The sequence below is a fragment of the Bombyx mandarina genome, chromosome 17 (genome assembly GCF_030267445.1).
Source record: "Bombyx mandarina strain Sakado chromosome 17, ASM3026744v2".
NCBI classification, from domain to species: Eukaryota; Metazoa; Arthropoda; class Insecta; order Lepidoptera; family Bombycidae; genus Bombyx; species Bombyx mandarina.
In genome coordinates, this window is record NC_143223.1 from 10,708,077 (window position 1) to 10,727,627 (window position 19,551).

General features: G+C 35.8%; 3 protein-coding genes across 4 annotated transcripts; 1 reads left to right on the forward strand and 2 right to left on the reverse strand.

Moving 5' to 3' along the window:
- Window positions 1-1,836: 1,836 nt before the first annotated feature.
- Window positions 1,837-12,406, reverse strand: Sap130 (Sin3A-associated protein 130). 2 transcript variants are annotated; one of them, XM_028171305.2, is made up of 12 exons: window positions 11,974-12,406; window positions 10,439-10,814; window positions 10,192-10,341; window positions 9,922-10,056; window positions 9,693-9,817; window positions 8,017-8,464; window positions 6,797-6,926; window positions 6,402-6,599; window positions 5,718-5,803; window positions 3,701-3,888; window positions 2,339-2,461; window positions 1,837-2,263 (listed from the first exon to the last, which is right to left on the reverse strand). In XM_028171305.2, the coding sequence occupies exons 1-12, from the start codon at window positions 12,214-12,216 to the stop codon at window positions 2,111-2,113; spliced, it is 2,355 nt and encodes a 784-aa protein (XP_028027106.1). In that variant the 5' UTR covers window positions 12,217-12,406; the 3' UTR covers window positions 1,837-2,110. The 2 variants fall into 2 exon arrangements, with proteins under 2 accessions (XP_028027106.1, XP_028027107.1); XM_028171306.2 differs by having other exon boundaries at window positions 10,439-10,778; window positions 11,974-12,377.
- A 642-nt stretch (window positions 12,407-13,048) lies between these two features.
- inc (BTB/POZ domain-containing protein inc) lies at window positions 13,049-14,436 on the forward strand. Its single transcript, XM_028171170.2, has 2 exons — window positions 13,049-13,333; window positions 13,418-14,436. Exons 1-2 carry the CDS (start codon window positions 13,133-13,135, stop codon window positions 13,868-13,870), a joined length of 654 nt encoding a protein of 217 aa, XP_028026971.1. The 5' UTR covers window positions 13,049-13,132; the 3' UTR covers window positions 13,871-14,436.
- A 3-nt stretch (window positions 14,437-14,439) lies between these two features.
- Pkn (serine/threonine-protein kinase N) lies at window positions 14,440-18,846 on the reverse strand. Its single transcript, XM_028171169.2, has 2 exons — window positions 17,287-18,846; window positions 14,440-16,638 (listed from the first exon to the last, which is right to left on the reverse strand). Exons 1-2 carry the CDS (start codon window positions 18,591-18,593, stop codon window positions 14,817-14,819), a joined length of 3,129 nt encoding a protein of 1,042 aa, XP_028026970.2. The 5' UTR covers window positions 18,594-18,846; the 3' UTR covers window positions 14,440-14,816.
- Between the last annotated feature and the right edge of the window lie 705 nt (window positions 18,847-19,551).

The following is a 19,551-nucleotide window of genomic DNA, read 5'->3' on the forward strand; positions in this document are numbered from 1 at the left end:
ATTAATCGTTAAGTTATTTGTTATAATTGCTTGTTGACTTTGTTGCCATTGCTATTTGTTGAGTGTTTGTTGATTTTTTATAAAAAATACACTATGCCGCGGCAAACTGGTGTAGTAATCAAAAGAAAGGGTAGAAAAATTGTGTACGACGTATATTGCTTCATTATAAAACAGGGGAAGAATGATATGGAAAAAGTAAAACAGACTTCGGAAGCAACAAAAACATCAGTGAGTACTGTTAGGTGCATTATTAACGAAGCTAAAGGCTCTGGCTTGCTCGCTGTGTTTGGGACTCCGGGTAAGAAAAGATCAGGGAAGAAGAAAGTTACCGGAATGGATAGTTTCGTTCAATCTGTAATAAAAAGATGTAATCATAATAACTACATAACAAGCAGCGAAACTCCGTACCGTAGAAAGGCTTCGAAAAATTTAAAGAAGATATACATTTTAATGGCTCGGAATGAAGTTTACGACGAATTATGAAAGAGCTAGGCTTCAGATGAAAAAAAAAACAGAAAATAATCGGAAGCTGGTAATTGAAAAAAGTAACATTCGATTACTACGAATCGAATATCTTAAAAAAATAATTAATTAGACAAAAAAGAAGATCGAACGACCGAGTTGTAAACTCCACCGATGAGCCCTATGTCGACTCATCACGATGATGGCGACTCGGGTGATGAAAACAGTGATGATGATGATGGTCAAGATTATGATAACGAAAAAAAAATTACAAATACCAGCTTCGCTTCAACTGAACCAAGACCTGGCAACAGCTCTAGTTTTGACTTAATAGAAGGAATATCTATTTTACCCCAAGATTAAATTATTACAATTATTAACCTATATTTTTTGTTGATGTTCTAATAAATATATAAATAAATACATATGTTGATTTTAATAATTTAATTGCATTATGACGCAGCGTAAAAAATGTGTTTGCACGTGAGTGTACCATGCGCAAACTTACCCCCACTACGTCAACAAATGCTCAAGAAGTTTGCCGGCTATAATACCTTGCGTTGAAATAATTTTATGCATAAAATTTCCATTTAATTTAGAAGAAAAATGCTTTAATTAAAATGAACTGATTGAAATGAGTTTTTTTTAATTCGATCGTTCGATAGGTTCGATATAGAATAATACATAGGGTAGAGTAGCAGAAAGACGATCTCAGTGAGAATAAACTTGCTTTATGATAGTTACTGCACGGGATTAGGTTCTAACAAAGGCGCCAAAAGTCGTAACTAATTAGACTAGTTTCCTAAATGCCTAAATTCTTTGCCGAATGCCGAAATGCCGAGATTCTTTACTTTTCTCTCCCACTAGTGAACTTTCGTTAATACGAATCCTCTTATTTTTTCCTTCACTATGTTATTAAGCATGTTTGTTTCTATTTTGTTAAATTATAGTATAAAAAAGTGCGGGTACCGTTTCATACTAAAAAAACTGCAATATTTTTTTTTATTGCTTAGATGGGTGGACGAGCACACAGCCCACCTGGTGTTAAGTGGTTACTGGAGCCCATAGACATCTACAACGGTAATGGCCACCCACCTTGAGATATAAGTTCTAAGGGTCTCAGTATAGTTACAACGGCTGCCCCACCCTTCAAACCGAAACGCATTACTGCTTCACGGCAGAAATAGGCAGGGTGGTGGTACCTATCCGCGCGGAATTACATATTTTTTCAAATCATGATAAATATGATATCAAATATGGTAGGTATTTTAAACTTAAAACAAAGAACAACATTTAGTTTTTGTTATTAATTTTGTCATTGACAATTATTGTCACAGGCACACAATTTCCTTTGAATCGAAATAATAAACACGGTTAAAATTTACACCAAGAACTATATTTACAACTTATAATAATATTAGAACCTGTTATACAATCTATAAAATTCTCAACAAATATCAATGTATTGACTGACACTATAATTCACAAACAGCCCAACCCGGCTTTAGTAAATTACCTAGTACCATGTAAAAATGTATTCTAATACTTCAAGAGTTAAAATAAAGGAAAGACAACATGTTTTAATTGCATTGGATCACTCACTCGCAGTCTTTTCAAGAATAAAGAATGTAATTCATTAGTTTTATCGCTATGATTGGGATCTATGCTTTCTAAAACATCTTTTGTCAGCTTGTCGAGTTAGAATTTCTGATACAAATTTCCGGTGTGTAAAAACTCGCAGTATATCGGCTCTCGCTTCCTGGATACCTTCACATACGATTTTACTCCTTTGTATGTTACCCTGAAAAGATGTAGCAATAAATATTGTGTTCCAGTAAATTGGATATGAAAATATATGTATAATATGTATGTTTACTTTGAGCAATTCCAAGAGAGGATGTTCGTGTGGCTGTAAGGCACTGAGAGCTCGCATTGGTGCTGATTCTAAACCTCGTAGTAGTACCGATAACTGTTCTCCCACGTCTGATTCCAATGATACCTATAAAGAAAACAATCTGAATAGTTATGGAGACAAAACCTCTACAATATAATATTATTAAAAACATTATAAAATTTATTAATACTATTTTATTTATTTTTTATTGCCCTTGTAGGTAGACGAGCATACGGCCCACCTGATAGTGAGTGGTTACCGTCGCCCATGGACTTCAGCAATGCCAGGGGTAGAGCCAAGCCGCTAAAACATATTTGTTTTATAAAAAAAAAAAAATTATAAGTTTCTGTTAATGGCGTTTTCTACGATCCAAACCACCACGTGGTTAGGATATAAAGTTAGAAAGCCTCACGCGTTACCTTTGGCCTTTAACCCAGTTGGAGTTAATGAAGCCCATAAACACCACAATGTGACTGCCCACTTTTAGACACGGTAGAAGTGTCGATTGCTAAACACACGGACGGCAAACTGGGAAGCATGTTGTGAAGCAAACAAGGCGAAATAAGGGCATTGGTAAGGTACGCATTAGTGCTTGCTTACATTGTGTTATCATTATTAATTAAGGCGCCATCATGAGGTTAGGAATGATCAATCGAACGGATGACAGGAAGGTAGGGGTCGAGGATAGAAGATCGATCAATAGAAAATCAAACCCGTAAAAATTATAATTTGCGTAATTACTGGTGGTAGGACCTCTTGTGAGTCCGCACGGGTAGGTACCACCGCCCCGCCTATTTCTGCCGTGAAGCAGTAATGCGTTTCGGTTTGAAAGGTGGGGCATTTACTGAGACCTTAGAACTTATATCTCAAGGTGAGTGGCGCATATCCGTCGTAGATATCTATGGTCTCCACCGATCCACCGGTCCACCGATCTAAGCAATAAAAAAATCGGTTGTCTGTAACGTCATAAGAAAATACTGATGGAATGGTTGAATTTTTCAATTATCGCAATTATCGTTGCTATAAACAATTGACACCACATTCACTTTTCACTGAACTTCATACTTGACGAAAACGTCCACGCGGATGCATCGCTCACTCAAGTAGGAGAGAGACAGATGTCGAACGCTGCCGAACGCGGAGGCCGATTGTGCTTCACTGTCACTCGTTGCGCGCTCTCGCTTGCACTTCAAGCCTTAAATGGAACGCCTCAGAGCGAGGTACCGAGTCATGTTTTTTCGTGCGTGCAGCCTGCTCCATCGAATTATAAGACGTTGTCACGTAAAAAAAAAGAAACCAGTCTGTTCAGAAATAACAATTTTTGTGACAATTTATTGGTCTTACGAGATCGTCCATCTGTGCGGTGAGGTGGTGTAGCTTCCAGCCGTCCGCGGTGGCGAGCACGTGTCGCTGTGCGGCGATGGCGGTGATGTCACGCGGACGCGGCTCCCGACGTTTGACGTCACTGGGTCGCACGAAGTGCAGCGCCGTGCCGCGCCACCCGCACACGTAGCTAGAGCCCAGCTGCGGACCTGTACATATCGTCTTTTCGCATTAAAAGTGTACAAATTTGCAAAAATATTCGAAATTGAGTTAATATGCGGAATCATTTGGTTCATCAATCAATCATTGGCAAATGTACACATTTCCCGGTAAATGTTAACATTTGCCTCCTCGTTTGGGTAATGTGCATTCAACTAACATTTACAATTTCAAAGAAGGGAAACGTACATTGAATTCACAATGACCATGTCCTTTTGGTAAATGTGAGCATGGCGTAGAAATTATGAATTACATTACATACATCCTAACCTAACCTAACCTACGACATATTATATAATATGCAAAGAAAGGTATGTTTTGTTTGTCATTTACATTTTTTAATTAAAATAATTTTCGTTATTAAAGCCTTTTGTATTATTGTTTATTTAAATAAATATTTTTTTGCAACAACATTATTAATTTATTTGTATTCCAACTTTTCTTAAAACATGAAGGTAAGAGTATACATTTACCAAAACGTGAAGGCAAGAGTACACGTTTGCCGGGAAATGTACATAATTATACATTATATTCAGTTCACATATTTTATACCTAACTTTTTGGCAAATGTGCACATTTACCGGTAAAAGTGTATATTTCCCAGGGGTGTACATTTACCGTAACACATACACCGATATTTAATAGGACTACAATGTACGATCACATACTGAAGAATAGGTTTTTAATAATTATTATATTTCTGTATCTCTTTTAAACGTCACTGAATATAGCATAAAAGGGACGGTTAAGGGGCGAGTACAAGAGCTCATTTTGAATTTTTATTAGGACTAGCTGACCCGGCAGACTTCGTAGTGCCTCAATCGATTAATAAAAGACTTATACTTTTGTATAAAATAAACTTAAAACAAACAAAAGGAATCCGTTCGACGAGGGACACATCAAAGGAAAAACAAAATTGTTATTTTTATTTAATTCCGAGCACTTTCATATTTATCTACCTTTTAAACCCTCTCTGGCCTTCAACAAATAATTCAAGACCAAAATTAGCCAAATCGGTCCAGCCGCTCTCGAGTTTTAGCGAGACTAACGAACAGCAATTCATTTTTATATATATAGATAGAAGATAGATTGCTTTATCTATACTAATATATAAATCTACAGTGGTTTTTACGGATGTTCCGTTATAACTACTGAACCGTGCATCCCATTTAATTTGAAACTTGGTATCCATGTAGAAAATACATGTACTTAATAGATAGGCTAATATTTATATGAGTGTTGGACTCCCTACACCAGTTGCGGGGGCGTTAATAAAATCTTTGTGGGGGTGAGAAATAATAATGTTAATTTTAAATGCCCAACGAAGCGGACGGGTACAGTAAATAAAAATTAAAGATAATAGTAAAAATATGATCTGTTTCCGCACAAAGATTGATTATATATTATAGTAAGATCAATATAGAATATATTATGTAAATTAAATCGAAATAAACAACATATCCTTTTAAATAATGATAATTAGTTGCTGCGACCAACGTGTCGTTTTTCGTTTCATTCGATGTTTTTTGATATCATTATTTTTAAACATAAATCCTGAAATATTTTCTAATTGTCTATAAACACTGATATTAGATCCCACATAAATAAGGTATACACAATAAGTACGCATGTTTAATAATTAGTAATTATTATAATTAGCAGCTTAGGTTTCGAATAGGAATTGTTTTGCGGCGAAACCAAACGTCAATAGTATTGTTGCAATGGTACTTAACAGAAGTGAACATGATTTCTGTATAACCGTGCGGGTCTCTAATTATTACACTGTAATAATACTGTCTCTATTCACGCAAATACTCACGTTTTGGTGTTTTTATAGTTATCTGAGGTGGCGACGATGGCTGCTCGTCATTCTGATAGTCACAATGTCTGACGTCATTAGTCAACCTGCGAATACAGTTTTTTTTTCGAATTTTAGGATATTGTTTCAATTTCACACTATGTCTTTTGGACTATTTTATTTTCTACTATGTATTGGTCCTTCATAGTGATATTTGTACTGAACTTAATATTACAAACAGGAAAGATTTGTCTGTTTGTTTGTATTAAATAGGATCCGAAACTACTGAACCGATTTGAAAAATTCTTTCACTATTTGGAAGCTACACTATTCCCGAGTAACATTGGCTATAATCTTTTTTGAAATAAATTAGGGTTCCTTACTCCAATAATGTAACCCAAGGTGTAAAATAATTTCCTATCATATTCTTTAGATCGCGTGCCCTGCGAAAACTATTGTTGATAGAATAAAATAATATACTACGACTTTGTATAACACATTATTATTGACAAAAAGTGTTGCGACAGCATACATCTAACTATTGTAGTTATGCCGCAACAACTGTTCTTTTATTAAAAAAAATAAAACAACGTCAAATATCGTTGAAATTTTTGTTAAAGACCCAAGCGGAGCCGGAGCAGGCCGCTAGTGTTCTAATAATAACAAATGTTGTTCGAGACTAAATGAGTACAAAGTATAGCTTACGTCTGTTTCCTTGGTTTCTTTCTAGGAGAGAGGTCACTATCTATAGGCGGGGGCTCCGGTTCGTCGTCCGGGTGTGGAGACGAGGAGGCCGAGATTGTGGTCGAGCCTGAACCTCCACCTCCAGCTGGCACGTCTTCCCAGCCTGTGCCAGTATTGTAAGCACTTGTTTGTACTATGCTTATGGGTTTTATTGGCGAACTGTAAACAATGATAAAAAGTCAGAACCCGATATTTTATGGTAGTTTTCCAATTACAGTACTAGAGCGCATTATTGATTATCTAGCGGGGTGGTGGTACCTACCCGCGCGGACTCTTAAGAGGTCCTACCGCCAGTTATGCTCTGTAATTGGAAAAGTACGTATAAAATTGTTAATCACGTAAATCGATGTATGTACCTCTCGAGATCCCTTTTTCTGAGTATCGAGGGCCTCGGTTGCGCTGTAATGGAAGTTGTAGAATTCGAGGACAAAAGGGCCGGAGACCGCCTGGTTTCTGGTAATGCCGATGAAGAGTTCACCTGGTTCACTGTTTGTAAACAAGATGTTGAGTAAATGTTTTTACATTTTAGTTATATAATATCGTCTTTTCGCATTAAAAGTGTACAATTTCCAAAAATATTCGAAATTGAGTTAATATGCGGAATCATTTGGCATCACCAGTATTTTTTTCATAAATACTGTCAAAAGAGCGTAGTTTAGTTTTAGTTTTTTTTTTGTTTAGTTTACCTATAGTTTGACTACTACAGTCAAAATCTGTTATAACGACATCGAAGGGACTGCTCATATTCAGTCGTAAAAACCGATAGTCGTAACAACCGGTAATGTTTAATGTGTATCGTGCAAGTACAAACAAATCGATAGGGAATTATTGGAAAAATATATTTACATAATACGCGATTTTTCTTCAATATTAATTTGTTTTCTTTTTCTTTGCGACATTTTGAAAGTTTCACGAATAACTCCACAAAATTTTGGTGCGTCTTGTGCATAGATAAGTAACAAACTAACTAAGAGATATGAAGAAGCGGGCTTTGACTACCGCATGCACGTGTTTTGTTTCGAAGAATTAGAAAAGACCCTACACTAAACTAAATCCTATTGTTTTCTTTCCTGATTTTAAAAGCCATTGAAGATAAATGTGGATACCTATTCAAATTGTTTACAATACAGCTTAGCCGGTCGTTCTAACAGATCTAATTCTCCGAAATATTAGTTAAATGTGGTCGTTTTATGAGGTATGTCGTTATTACCAATGTCGTAGAAAGCAATATTTTTAACAAGGCGGTCATATGGCATTCAGCCGGGACCTTTGTTCTTGGTTATTATAACCGGCATGTTGTATTAAACGATGTCGCAGTAAACGGTTTTGACTGTATTAACAAAATAAATACATAATTTTATCTTAATTTAAAAGACATATAATGTAACTGGTAAAGACTAAAAAATAATTGTTGCAATGATGATTAATATTAAAAATATCATATTATGTTAAGCCTTTAAAACACTCTCCTGTAAAATATAGTAAGTTTTGAGATTATACAGTTTTAGTGCGAGAAGACGATATCTTTTTTTTTTATGTCAGTATAAAAATTATTTTGTCTCGTGTCCGTATATACCTGACGGATGTGTGTGGGATTGCGCGTAAGGTGTGAGCGGCCGATGTACGTGCGCAGTGAGCGCGTGCGCGAGTCCGCCCATAGGAGCGCTGGCCACGTTCGCCGCGAGCGAGAGGCCTGTGAGGCCGCCGTGTCCCAGTCCCGTAGCCGCGGTTGCGACGTGACCCAGTCCCGCGGAAGCCGCGTGACTTAATCCAGCCGAAGCGGGAGCACTGCCGCCGTGTCCTAAGCCCGTCGAAGTGACGCCGGCGTGTCCGAGTCCCGCGGAATTAGTCGTAAGACCGAGTCCGGTAGAGGCGATAGTAGCGGCAACTGGCGGGTGCGTGAGGTTGGCGGCTGGCGCGGGGGAGTGCGCGGGGTGAGGGGCGCGGGGCACTTCGTAGTACAGCTGTGTGGGCGCACTGTTACCCACTACACCGCGAACGCCTACACTCGCCACACCTACCACCTTCAACAAAAACAATTTGCAATTTGCATTACATCTATACGAATATATAAATCTACAATGGTTTTTACGGATGTTCCATTATAACTACTGAACCGTGCATCCGATTGACTTGAAACTTGGTATTCATGTAGAAAATACGTGTACTTAATGGATAGGCTAATATTTATATGAGTGTTGGACTCCATACACCAGTTGCGGGGGCATTAATGATGAGAATCTTTGTGGGGGTGAGAAATAATAATGTTAATTTTAAATGCCCAGCGAAGTGGATGGGTACAGCTAGTTTTTAATATGACTAATGTCAATACTTGTGTCTGTTATTTGGTTTATACTAGATATAGTAAAGTTTACAATTTTATAGATGAGTCGTCTATTATCAAAGGTGGCAATCTGTGCATTTGGACAAAAAAATGTTATTGATATGTCAGTACAGATTTATTTGAATATAATCGTCTCCTTCAAAGAATTCGGTTCAAAACCTGCATTAAATAAAGGTTAATACTTAACCTGTTATTTATCTAAGATGTCGTTCAGAAGAGTTTTGTGACTGCCAATGGAATACAAAGTCAATAATTCGTTTTTCTGATTTACCAATAATTGTCCAAAAGTCACATTGCCGGCTTTGATAATAGACGACTCAGATATGCTTTAGAAAAAAGAAAACAACTAAAAAGCATTCAATGTTGCAGATAATGGCTATGGCGGATTGAAGCCTCTCATAACCTTCGATACTTTCTTTAAAACACTTTCCCATTTCAACACAGAGATATTCTTCATTTGCTTAATGTCTAACTCCCATCTAGCATGTTTTAAATGTTATAAAATTATCTCATCATAAGACTCTGTAGGGCTGTATACAATACTCAAGCATGTACTTTTTATACAGAATGGTGGGCACACTTGGGTATTCCACAGCATATAATGCTAGTTGAAGATGGAGTTTATTATTTATCTATCATCACTGAAGCGCTCATTAATGATGGTAGGATGTATTGTTTCCGAACCAGCATGGGTAAGCACCATCCTACCTATTTTTAACATTAAGAAGTTGCAAATTCCAGTTTGAGGAGTGGGCAGTCATGTAATACAGAACAATTACTGGCTCTTTTAACAATGCAGTGAACTGAAAACAACAAAAATAGCATCGCTGAACCACATACAAGGTTTAGCTTACCAACACGATACATTGGACTTTCTTTCTGAATTTTCTTATTATTAGAAAACTCACTTTTGCTGGTTGGTAATTTCGCTGCAGCAGTGGTAGAGGTCGAGGTGGCGGTCCTGCAGAAGTAGGGGAAGCTGTTGGCAGCCTAGGACTTAGTCCACGAACTGTGCTTGATATTACACCACTTGCTGTAACATTATGATGAATATTAATTAATAAATTATTGTAATAAATTTATATCAAACAAATAGCTTTATTAATGTAATTATTGGTGTCTTTGACTAAAACTTACAATTGAGTGTTGAAGTGGTTGGTATTGTGAGTATTGTGGATAGAGAAGCAGGAGCAGGAGTTGATGGTCTTGTTGCATACACCAATGCACTGCGGGCAGTGCGATTGGTGTTTGACCATGTGCTGCCCGAATTCACTGCACATAAACATTAATGTTACTGTTTCATTTAAGAAAATTCTTAATGGTTTTCATATTTTTAAAGAAAAATCTTTTCATTAATTCTGTTGTATCAGACATTATATTTGGAAAAATTAGTATGATTTAACATACCTAATCCGGAAGATTGAGAGACAGGCGGTGCCACAGGTCTCACTGCAAGGGATGCTCCAGCAGCGAGTCCGCGTGGCACATGACTTGTTGTACTCACAGTTTTGGTCACAAGAACCCCTCCTGAATTACTCACACTTGACAATTGAACAGCTGAGAACAGAAGTTTTCATGGTTTACTTAGTATTTTTGGTTTGTTTTAGAATATTCTAGATTTTGGAATTACTACAAGAATATTTCACATTTTTACCTGGTCTTGTATTATGATGGGTTGATGGTGGTATAACTCTGACTGTAGGAGGTAATGTCCTCACTGATGAGTTTACCACTACATTTCCGGCACCTGTGACAAGCTGTCCTACATTCAGTACCTGTGCACCACTCACTGATGATGCAACATTGGTTTGTATGGTATTCTGCACACTGGCGTTGTTAGATGTTGATGCAGGAGCTGACAACTGAGTTCCTTGACTTATGATTTGTGTAGCGGGACTTATAATTTGACCGCTTGGTGTGATCAGTTGTGATTGGGATATAATTTGTGAGTTTTGTCCTAATATTTGGGACCCTTGGCTGACAATCTGAGTTCCCTGCAATATTGGTGATCCGCTTAATATCATGTGAGGCTGAAAGTTTTAAACAATGTACTGTTTGCTCAAAAAAATATTTTTTTTTGTTTCACAAAGAGCTGAGAAACCCACCACCCATCAGGTGATAAATAGGTAGGAACACATTCTGCTTAAACGAGTAGCATAACCTGCACTCCCATATAATTAACTTCCAATCATATTGGTATTAAATTGAATAGCAGCAATATTATGTCTACCAGCTAAAGTAGCTACATTGGTACTTGGTGCAGGCTGTGAGTGTAAATAAATATAAGTTTTTAATGAGATTTGTGATTTGCAGTAGATAAAACATGGCATGCAGGCTTATGGCATGCTTTATGGTAAAAGTGATATATACATTTAAAAGCATCATTTAAAGTTAAATGATGATTGCAATAATAAAGTATAAAATTAAAATATATTTTCGTGCTGCAGTAAAATGTGTTTTCACTTAATCACTTTCACTTAATAATGTGTGAACATAAATAGTTACTAGATAATTCCTAAGATGATTCCACTTTATTCTTTGCTTTATCTTCCCAATTAATATAATACTAATACAATTTGTTTTAGCATTTCTCAGTAATAATTTTATGTATGCATTGGCTAATTTTAGTTTCACACATAACAAATACTGTTAAGAATACTGTTTTTTTTAAATTATGTAATTCTTTCTTTGGTTTGCTACCAATCTTCTAATTGTCTGTAGTTGGCCAAGTTTTGCATTATATAAAAAAATTACAAGACTAAATCTAGACAACTTAAAAATATAACTACAAAACTGTATACACGAGAAGAGCAAGGATTTATGACAGATTGATAAACTGATAATTGAAATTTATAGCATAATTGTACTACGGTCAAAAATACGGTCAAGTTGAGTCCGCCTTTAACACTGAATGGCGTATTAGTGACAGGATACTATAGTTCTAAATATGAAGAGACGATTTATTTTTCGCAAGTTGTAGAATGGATTCCATTCAGTTATTTTTTAATTTCCTACCCACAAAAGCCATTACATTTAAAACAATAGAAACTGGAAATAAAATCGTTTTAAATTTTTCCGGTTGATTTTGGAGTCACTGAAAATACATCCACATTGAAGGTGTGTATAGCTTGGAAATTTAATGTAGGAGTTATTTATGAAATTTTATTTCTTATAATGTTATACATTTACCTGGGAGACAACATTCGGCGCAATAATCTGCGCCAAGCCAGGTCGCATCACTGTCGAACTAGCGTTGGAGTGACCCAGTATGGGGTTAGAACCCGAAGTTTTGGTTTGTCCACTTATTAAATGCGCCATTTTAACCTCATTATTAGTTACATTTTTAACTATAGTGATTTTTTGAGGCGCCAAATCTATTGGGTACATCTTGCCAGTTGTAACAGATCTATCACTTTCCATATTACCACTCATTTTGAATGGGCTGACTTTAATTAGAATCGCTTTTTAAAGGTATTTAGTACCGCATGCCACTTGATTTCATAACTTTATTTATTAATAAAGTTAAAATCTTGTTAACTAAACAAAAACTAAGAATTTGTTTGACCAATTTCTACAAATTTTGACAATAGCACAAAGTAGTAAGTAGCATATTTTTTCTTTGTTTTGTCTACTCAATTGGTACAGGCAAACGAAACAAAGTTGATAGTCTTTTGCAATGTTTGTACGATTGAATTTTTTACACAATAACTGAAAAAAATATATAAAGAGATTGTAGTTGATTAAATAATGGAAATTTATAAAAAAGTCTTAGACAGACTTTTCAATGATAACATATATAAATTTTTTATCTGAAAAAAAAAACTCAACTGACAAAAAAAACCTTTGATAGAAGTGACACATACCTTCACAAGAACCTAACTTTCTCTCGCATGACGATACCTATTTAAGAAATAGCGACAGAAATAAGCAAAGATGGTGGTGCTACCATGCGGGTTCACAATATCCTAGCACAAGTTTTTGGATTTAATTAAAGCGATGAAAGCCTTCGTGAACAAGCGTTAGTATGTTTTCTTTAGAAAAATTGGTAACGCTTTATACGTGTACACCCAGCATCTTTAGACTTTGTAAAAAGTCGAGAAACCATGACTAGGCCTATTTCTCTCTCTCTCCCTCTCTCTCGCTTGTGCACTTTCGTAATACTTTGCTGCTACGAAGCCACATTTATAGAAAGCTATTTGGCTTTAAGCCAAAAAACACAAATTAACCAAATATATTATTTAATAAATGTATCCATCGAGTCGCCGCCAAAAAGCTCTCAAGACAATGACAAGCATGACAAAACTACTGTCTACGATACGAACGGTGCACGGGTTGTCTTTGGTACGCGATGGCGGAGCATATTGACTGTAGTGATTTTATGGAAGAAAATATACAAAAATTTAATAATGAAAGGCGGAGTAGCAAACAATGGGTCAAACTTAACGTTGGTGGAACATATTTTTTAACTACAAAAACAACTCTATGTAGGGATCCTAATTCATTTTTGTATCGATTAGTTCAAGAGGATAGTGACTTGATATCAGACAGGGTTTGTTCGATTTCATATTGTCTTTTTGTATGCAAATTAATGTTCCCTTTTATGTTTGTTAATATATTCTTAACATTGTTTCAGGATGAGACTGGCGCTTATTTAATAGATAGAGACCCGACATATTTTTCACCTGTCCTCAATTATCTTCGCCACGGTAAATTGGTGATTAACAATGATATTGCTGAAGAAGGGGTTCTCGAAGAAGCAGAATTCTACAACATTACGGAACTTATAAGATTAGTTAAAGAGAGAATATGTCTCAGAGAGAGAAGACCTTTGAAAGATTCCAAGAAACATGTATACAGAGTTCTGCAGTTTCATGAAGAGGAGCTGACACAGATGGTTTCCACAATGTCAGATGGTTGGAAATTTGAACAACTAATCAATATTGGTTCACAGTATAACTATGGCAATGATGAACATGCAGAGTTCCTTTGTGTGGTTAGTCGTGAATGTGGTAGTACACTCAACAGTAATGACATTGAGTCAACAGATCGTGCAAAAGTGTTGCAGCAAAAAGGCTCACGAATGTGAGCTCTGATTTTACTTTTGTTTATTTTTTTGTGATCATAACTCTGTGTGATGTGTACATATTGTGAAAAGAATAAACAGTCTTAAATAATTATTGGTATTGTAACAAAAGGATCTTACAAGATTAAGGTTGATAATGCAATAATTTAATAGTTAGTAAGTAACTTGTGTTGTCTGAATTTTATGGTAGGAAATACTCAATTGCATAAATTTAGGAAATAGGGAGTAAAATGTATTTTTGAGTCTATAGTTTATTAGTGTATTTAGCAACAGGTTGTACCAGGCAATTAAAGTGACCCATTGGTCCTATATGTCCATACAAAAGTGTGTGCTATTCTCTAGTTTATTATGAAAGGAGAGCGAATATTAATTATTGTAATTGTGAGTGAATTGTGAATGAAACTCGGAGACTAATAATGTTCTTTGTACATTTTCTGTTTCATTGTTTTGTAATTACTATAAAATAACAATCTGTACCTTAACAATTCCAGATATGCTCACATACCAAACGTAATGGAAACAACATTAAAATGCATTTGTTCTATTAAAAACGTAATTAAGTAAAAAAATTGTTTGTGTTTATGCCTTTATTTCAGTGAATAAGTAAACAATTGACTGAAAACGTAATATGATTTGACACGCCTTCACATATTAGTCTTTTAAAGTTAAGTTCATAACTACACAATATATAAATCTATAACACTATGTTTTAAAAAAATAAACATTAGCACTATTTAAAACTTAATTATATAATTTATTATAAAATTTTGCATTTAAACTGCATTAAATATAAGTTAACAAGACAACCTGTTAGATATTTTATAACATTATTATTATTATCAAAATACAGAAAAGTCACACTCTTAAGGCAATCGGGGGTTTATTGTTGTGTAGTTAGCATTTTATGGTATAATAAATATACCATTTGTTTTATTTCTCACAGTCTGACCTAGCACCAGTCTGCCATATATGTAAAATCTTCAAACATTTTATGATCTGTGGATGACAGTGGTCTGGGTTCCTTAGGCGGTGTAAGCACAGCTGCTTCAGAGGTAAACTCACTGTCAAAATTGCTAACATCTTCCAAGTGTTTTATTGTTGGCACAAATGGTGGTTTCACTTTACGCAATAACAATTGCTCCCAATCAACATTGCGGAAGAAAGCCTGCTTCTTCACATCTTCAGCATCTCTTTCAGAAGAACCCAATCGTCTTTCTGGGTTTTTCCTTAACAAACGACGCATCAATGCAATAGCTTCTAAAGATAAAGTTCTCGGGTAACGCACTTCATCATTAACGATTGAATCAAAGACTTCACCTTCGTCTTCACCTGGGAATGGCGATTCTCCCACTAACATTTCAAAAATCAATACCCCTAGGCCCCACCAATCAACAGCACGAGTGTAAGATGTTTCTGTCAATACTTCAGGAGCCAAAAATTCGGGTGTTCCACAGAAGGTTCCAGTTCGATCGCCCCATCCCATTCCTTCTTTACAAAGGCCAAAATCAGCAATCTTTACATAACCCTCAGTATCTAATAATAAATTGTCTAATTTTAAATCTCTATATATGATATTATTTTCATGTAAATACTGCAGACCTAACACTACACAGGCTGCATAAAATACTGCCCTCGGTTCAGTGAACACATCAGCATGAATGTGCATCATGAGATCACCTCCAGCTGCATATTCCATAACAAAGCAGACATGTTGTTCTGTTTGGAAACAAGCAAAAAGATTGACCAAAAATGGATGTCTAATTGCATTAGCTACTTCAAATATTCTTTTTTCAGATAACAAAGAATCAACCTCATCTCTTGCTATTATATCACCTTTCTTTAAAGCTTTAATTGCAAAATATTCATTAGTAGGTTTGTACTGTGATAAGATAACTTTTCCAAAATGTCCTCTTCCAAGGACACTCAACAGCCTGAAACTTTCCATAGACATTTCGCCAGATTGCCTTCTGGAATCTTGTTCTTTTCCTATTGTTTCTATTACTGATGATGATCTTGAGGATGACAAACGGATGTTACTTGTTACTTCAACAATCTGGTCTTCATTACTTGGGTATTCAAGCACCAGCTTGGGAGAGGGAGACGGAGGATACTCAACCAAAGGAGTATCACATGATGGAGTTTGTGGTTCCTTTGAAACATAATGGTCTCTGGTGTAAGAATCTTCTAAAAATGCAAAGGCTTCTTGGAGCTCCTTTTCCATTCTGAGTGTAGAGACATTAGGAGGAGGTTGAAGAGGCAAAGTAGGTTTTGGGGGTGGCACTGATGGAAGTTGTGGAGTTGGTGTTGAAGGTAATCCTAAGGGCCTTACTCCAGCCATACCCCCAAGTGTAACATTAGGATTTTCAATTTCTCTATTATCAAACGTGGCAGATTCGAAACTGTGTTGTTGTGATGTAGTTATATGAGCATTTTGAATATTTTGAATGGATGGAGAAGATCTCTTGAGTAACCTTCCTAAAACAACAGCAGGAATATGCATATCGCCATAAGATGGTCTTGGAATATTTTTTCCTTGTTGTTTGAAAATTTTTCTCTGGCGTTGAAGTTTAGGTTTACGAGATATAATAGGATTAAGAAACTTTATTTCAGCAAAAAGAAGTCCCTGTGGTTCAAGTTCTAGAGCCATTCCATGGCGTATATCATCAATAAATTCTTCTAATCTCAAAAACTTGATAGCACATAAACCACGCCAGTCTTTCCAATGTATTCCAATTTCCAACTCTCTTGACTTGTCTAATTTGATAGTGAATCTGAAAATTTTCATAAAATTCATAAGTGCTAAAACAATGTATTAGCTATCATCAACAAAACTTGAAATATAAGGATTTTTCATGTACTGATTTATCATCTTGCAGATTTTCTTAAAAACATGAAAGTTTTTGGATAATTTTTTGAAGAATCATAATACAAAAAAAGATTTGTTGGTAGGGAACGCAAAAATAATGAAATTCTATTTTAACTGTTAACATTTATGATTTCATAGAAATTTTAGTCATAGCACAAATATGCCTAAGTATTGCTCTTGATAAGATAATGAGTAATAGCAAAGCACCCAAAAGATTATAATTCAAGGTAGCAAGTTTGAAAGATAAATGTAATTAAAGGTTATATAATAAGTATGCAAGTGAAATACAAAATAAGAACATTTAGGAAGAGCATAATTACATTATATATAGAATAATTTTGTTATTAAAATAAATTGTTTCAATATATAATTTTTTGTTTAATTATTATTTGCATTGATGGACATCATTAAATTATTTTAAATTATTATAGGTATTATGATGTATTTAAGCAATATTCAAATTTCAAATTAGAGTTCTTTTGACATTATACTTAAAAACCAAGACAAATGAATCGTTTATGTGCTTTTATTACTATTTAAATGTTGAACTCACCTTTGATCCCAAGCTTGTTGAGAGCAAGGTCTCCAACTTGTCTGAGCAACATTGTGATTGTCCAGCTTTAAGACTGCCATTATTTCATTGCTGGTGTCTTCTTTTATACTGTAAGTATATTTCATTGAATTGCGTATGGTTACTCCTTTAACAAAGGACTTCAGATCTGATGGGCTGGCTAATGGATCACGACGACTGCGACCTGGGACATCATCAAGAAGATCTTGACAACCCATCAATCTCACTTCGAGTGTACCAGTGACTTGTACACAAGGGCTAATCAAAGGTGCAGGTGACAGAAATTGAGTTCTTGATCCACTTCCTCCAGACAAGCTCACATAGCCTGGACTTGAGGCAGTACTGCGTAATTCATGACCCAACTCTACAAAAGCTGCACTTTCAGCAGGTAGTTCCTGCCTACGCATATCCAACGACCTACGGAGCAAGTCTAGTTTTTGTGTTGATTCTAAGAGTTGAGTCTGAGCTTCTTGCAAAGCTTTTTTGTCAGTCAATTTTTTGTCACTCTGTAACAGTCTAATGGCATTTTTAGAGCCTTCTACAACAGCTGCTTCAATTCTGAGACGATTTCTGAGCTCTGCAATTCGTTCATCAAGTAATGCATCAACACCACTCATATCAGAATTCCTACCATCACCATTTGCTCCAGCAGTATCACCTTTTTGCTGTTTGGTCAGTTTTGAAATGCGTAATTTTAAATATTCAATTTTGACTTTTGAATCAGCCAACATTTGATGTGCTTCCGCAAGCAGCTTTTTGTCTCTAGACTGGTTGCTGTTGCTAATGCTCTGTATCATATTTTCAGCACCTTGTTTTACCTTCAATTCAATGTTTAGCTGTTTCTCAAGTGATGCAAGTTTGCGATCTGTAGTTGCTTCTCCAAGCTGTCTTTGTTGTTGTGCTGCTTCAGATGCTAAAATGATTTCTTCGTCATAAGACAGATCTTCTGGTGATGTTGGTGTTGATTGTCCACGAGATAATAGGAGCTGCGATTCTAGCTCCTGCAGATCAGATTTGAGTTCATTAAGTTTGATGTTAGCTTTCTTAACAATATTGGCGACATCCGATAGGGATCTCCGATCTGTAGCTACCTCACGAAGTTTCTCGGCACCTTCCTTTATTTTAAGTTCTTTTCGTATTTCTCTACGTATGACATCTTTGAGCTCCTCTAATTTCGACGGCAATGCTATTTCTGGAATACACTCAGTCTTGATTCCGTACTTGACACCGAGTTCGTGAAGAACTGGGTGTCGAATATAATCACTATGATAATAACCTGGGTCTGCCATAATTGAGGATGCACGGTGTAATGTCAGATAACCATAATTATGTAGGAAAATCTCACTACTAGAGCTTCGGGTATTCACAAAGGCTTAGCTGAAGTACGGTACTCTTCAAACACAATATGCATTGAATTAGTAAAAAATATCATGGTTTGTCAAGTTTCCAATTAAAGATCAAATAAATTATGTGCTATTAAACCCACAAAACAAAACAGTTTACAAATCAATCTATTGAAATCAACGAAACGACGACTCAAAGACATTTTCTTCTAATTTCAAGTTCATCCAATTGGTAAGGCAAAGAAGGTTACGACTATAGGGTCAAATCTTTGATTTAACGATTCCAAGGAGGCATAGTCTGTTGTTTCTATTACTGCCTTCGATCAAAAATTTTACTTGATAAATTATCAAAACCTTGGTGCCAGTTTACCTTTAAGATAATTTGAAAGAAAATACGAAGTTATATTGGAAGTTAATTCATCCAATAAATAGATATCATATTCGCTAGATTGAATCCCGTGAGATCGTCTACACGTTAGGTGAAGCTGGTATAGCCCCTCGACGCTACCAGCATAGTATGCAGCATAGGTAGGGGAAAAAAAACACGTGTGGCACTCGGGGACTGCCGCGGTAAAGCTATAACATAGCATTTTTTATCAACTTACGCAATTATAATTAGACAATAATAATTTAATATTAAAAAAATAAAATAAAATAAGACCACGCTATATTTATAAACATTAGCAAAAGCAAAACAATAACTGTCCCCTTCACACTCATAAACAAGACCGCGCGAGATGGGCAGACTTTTCATGATTCGCATGCAGTGCGACGTGACATCACGCCGCGCGCTTATTCACAAACTACACAAGTGCAACGTGTGAATGTGTTGAACACGAGCTACATGGTAGGTGGAGTGGAGTATGTTAGGTTTTATTTTCGTTACGGAATTTCTTGATTCGGT

Coding starts and splice junctions, on each gene's coding strand:
- inc (XM_028171170.2), top strand. CDS start 13,133: ATGGCGGAGCATATTGACTGTAGTGATTTTATGGAAGAAAATATACAA. Junction 13,334..13,417: donor GTGACTTGATATCAGACAGG/GTTTGTTCGATT, acceptor ACATTGTTTCAG/GATGAGACTGGCGCTTATTT.
- Sap130 (XM_028171305.2), bottom strand. CDS start 12,216: ATGAGTGGTAATATGGAAAGTGATAGATCTGTTACAACTGGCAAGATG. Junction 8,465..9,692: donor GAAATTACCAACCAGCAAAA/GTGAGTTTTCTA, acceptor TTTTTGTTGAAG/GTGGTAGGTGTGGCGAGTGT. Junction 5,804..6,401: donor AAGAAACCAAGGAAACAGAC/GTAAGCTATACT, acceptor CTGTATTCGCAG/GTTGACTAATGACGTCAGAC.
- Pkn (XM_028171169.2), bottom strand. CDS start 18,593: ATGGCAGACCCAGGTTATTATCATAGTGATTATATTCGACACCCAGTT. Junction 16,639..17,286: donor CAACAAGCTTGGGATCAAAG/GTGAGTTCAACA, acceptor GAAAATTTTCAG/ATTCACTATCAAATTAGACA.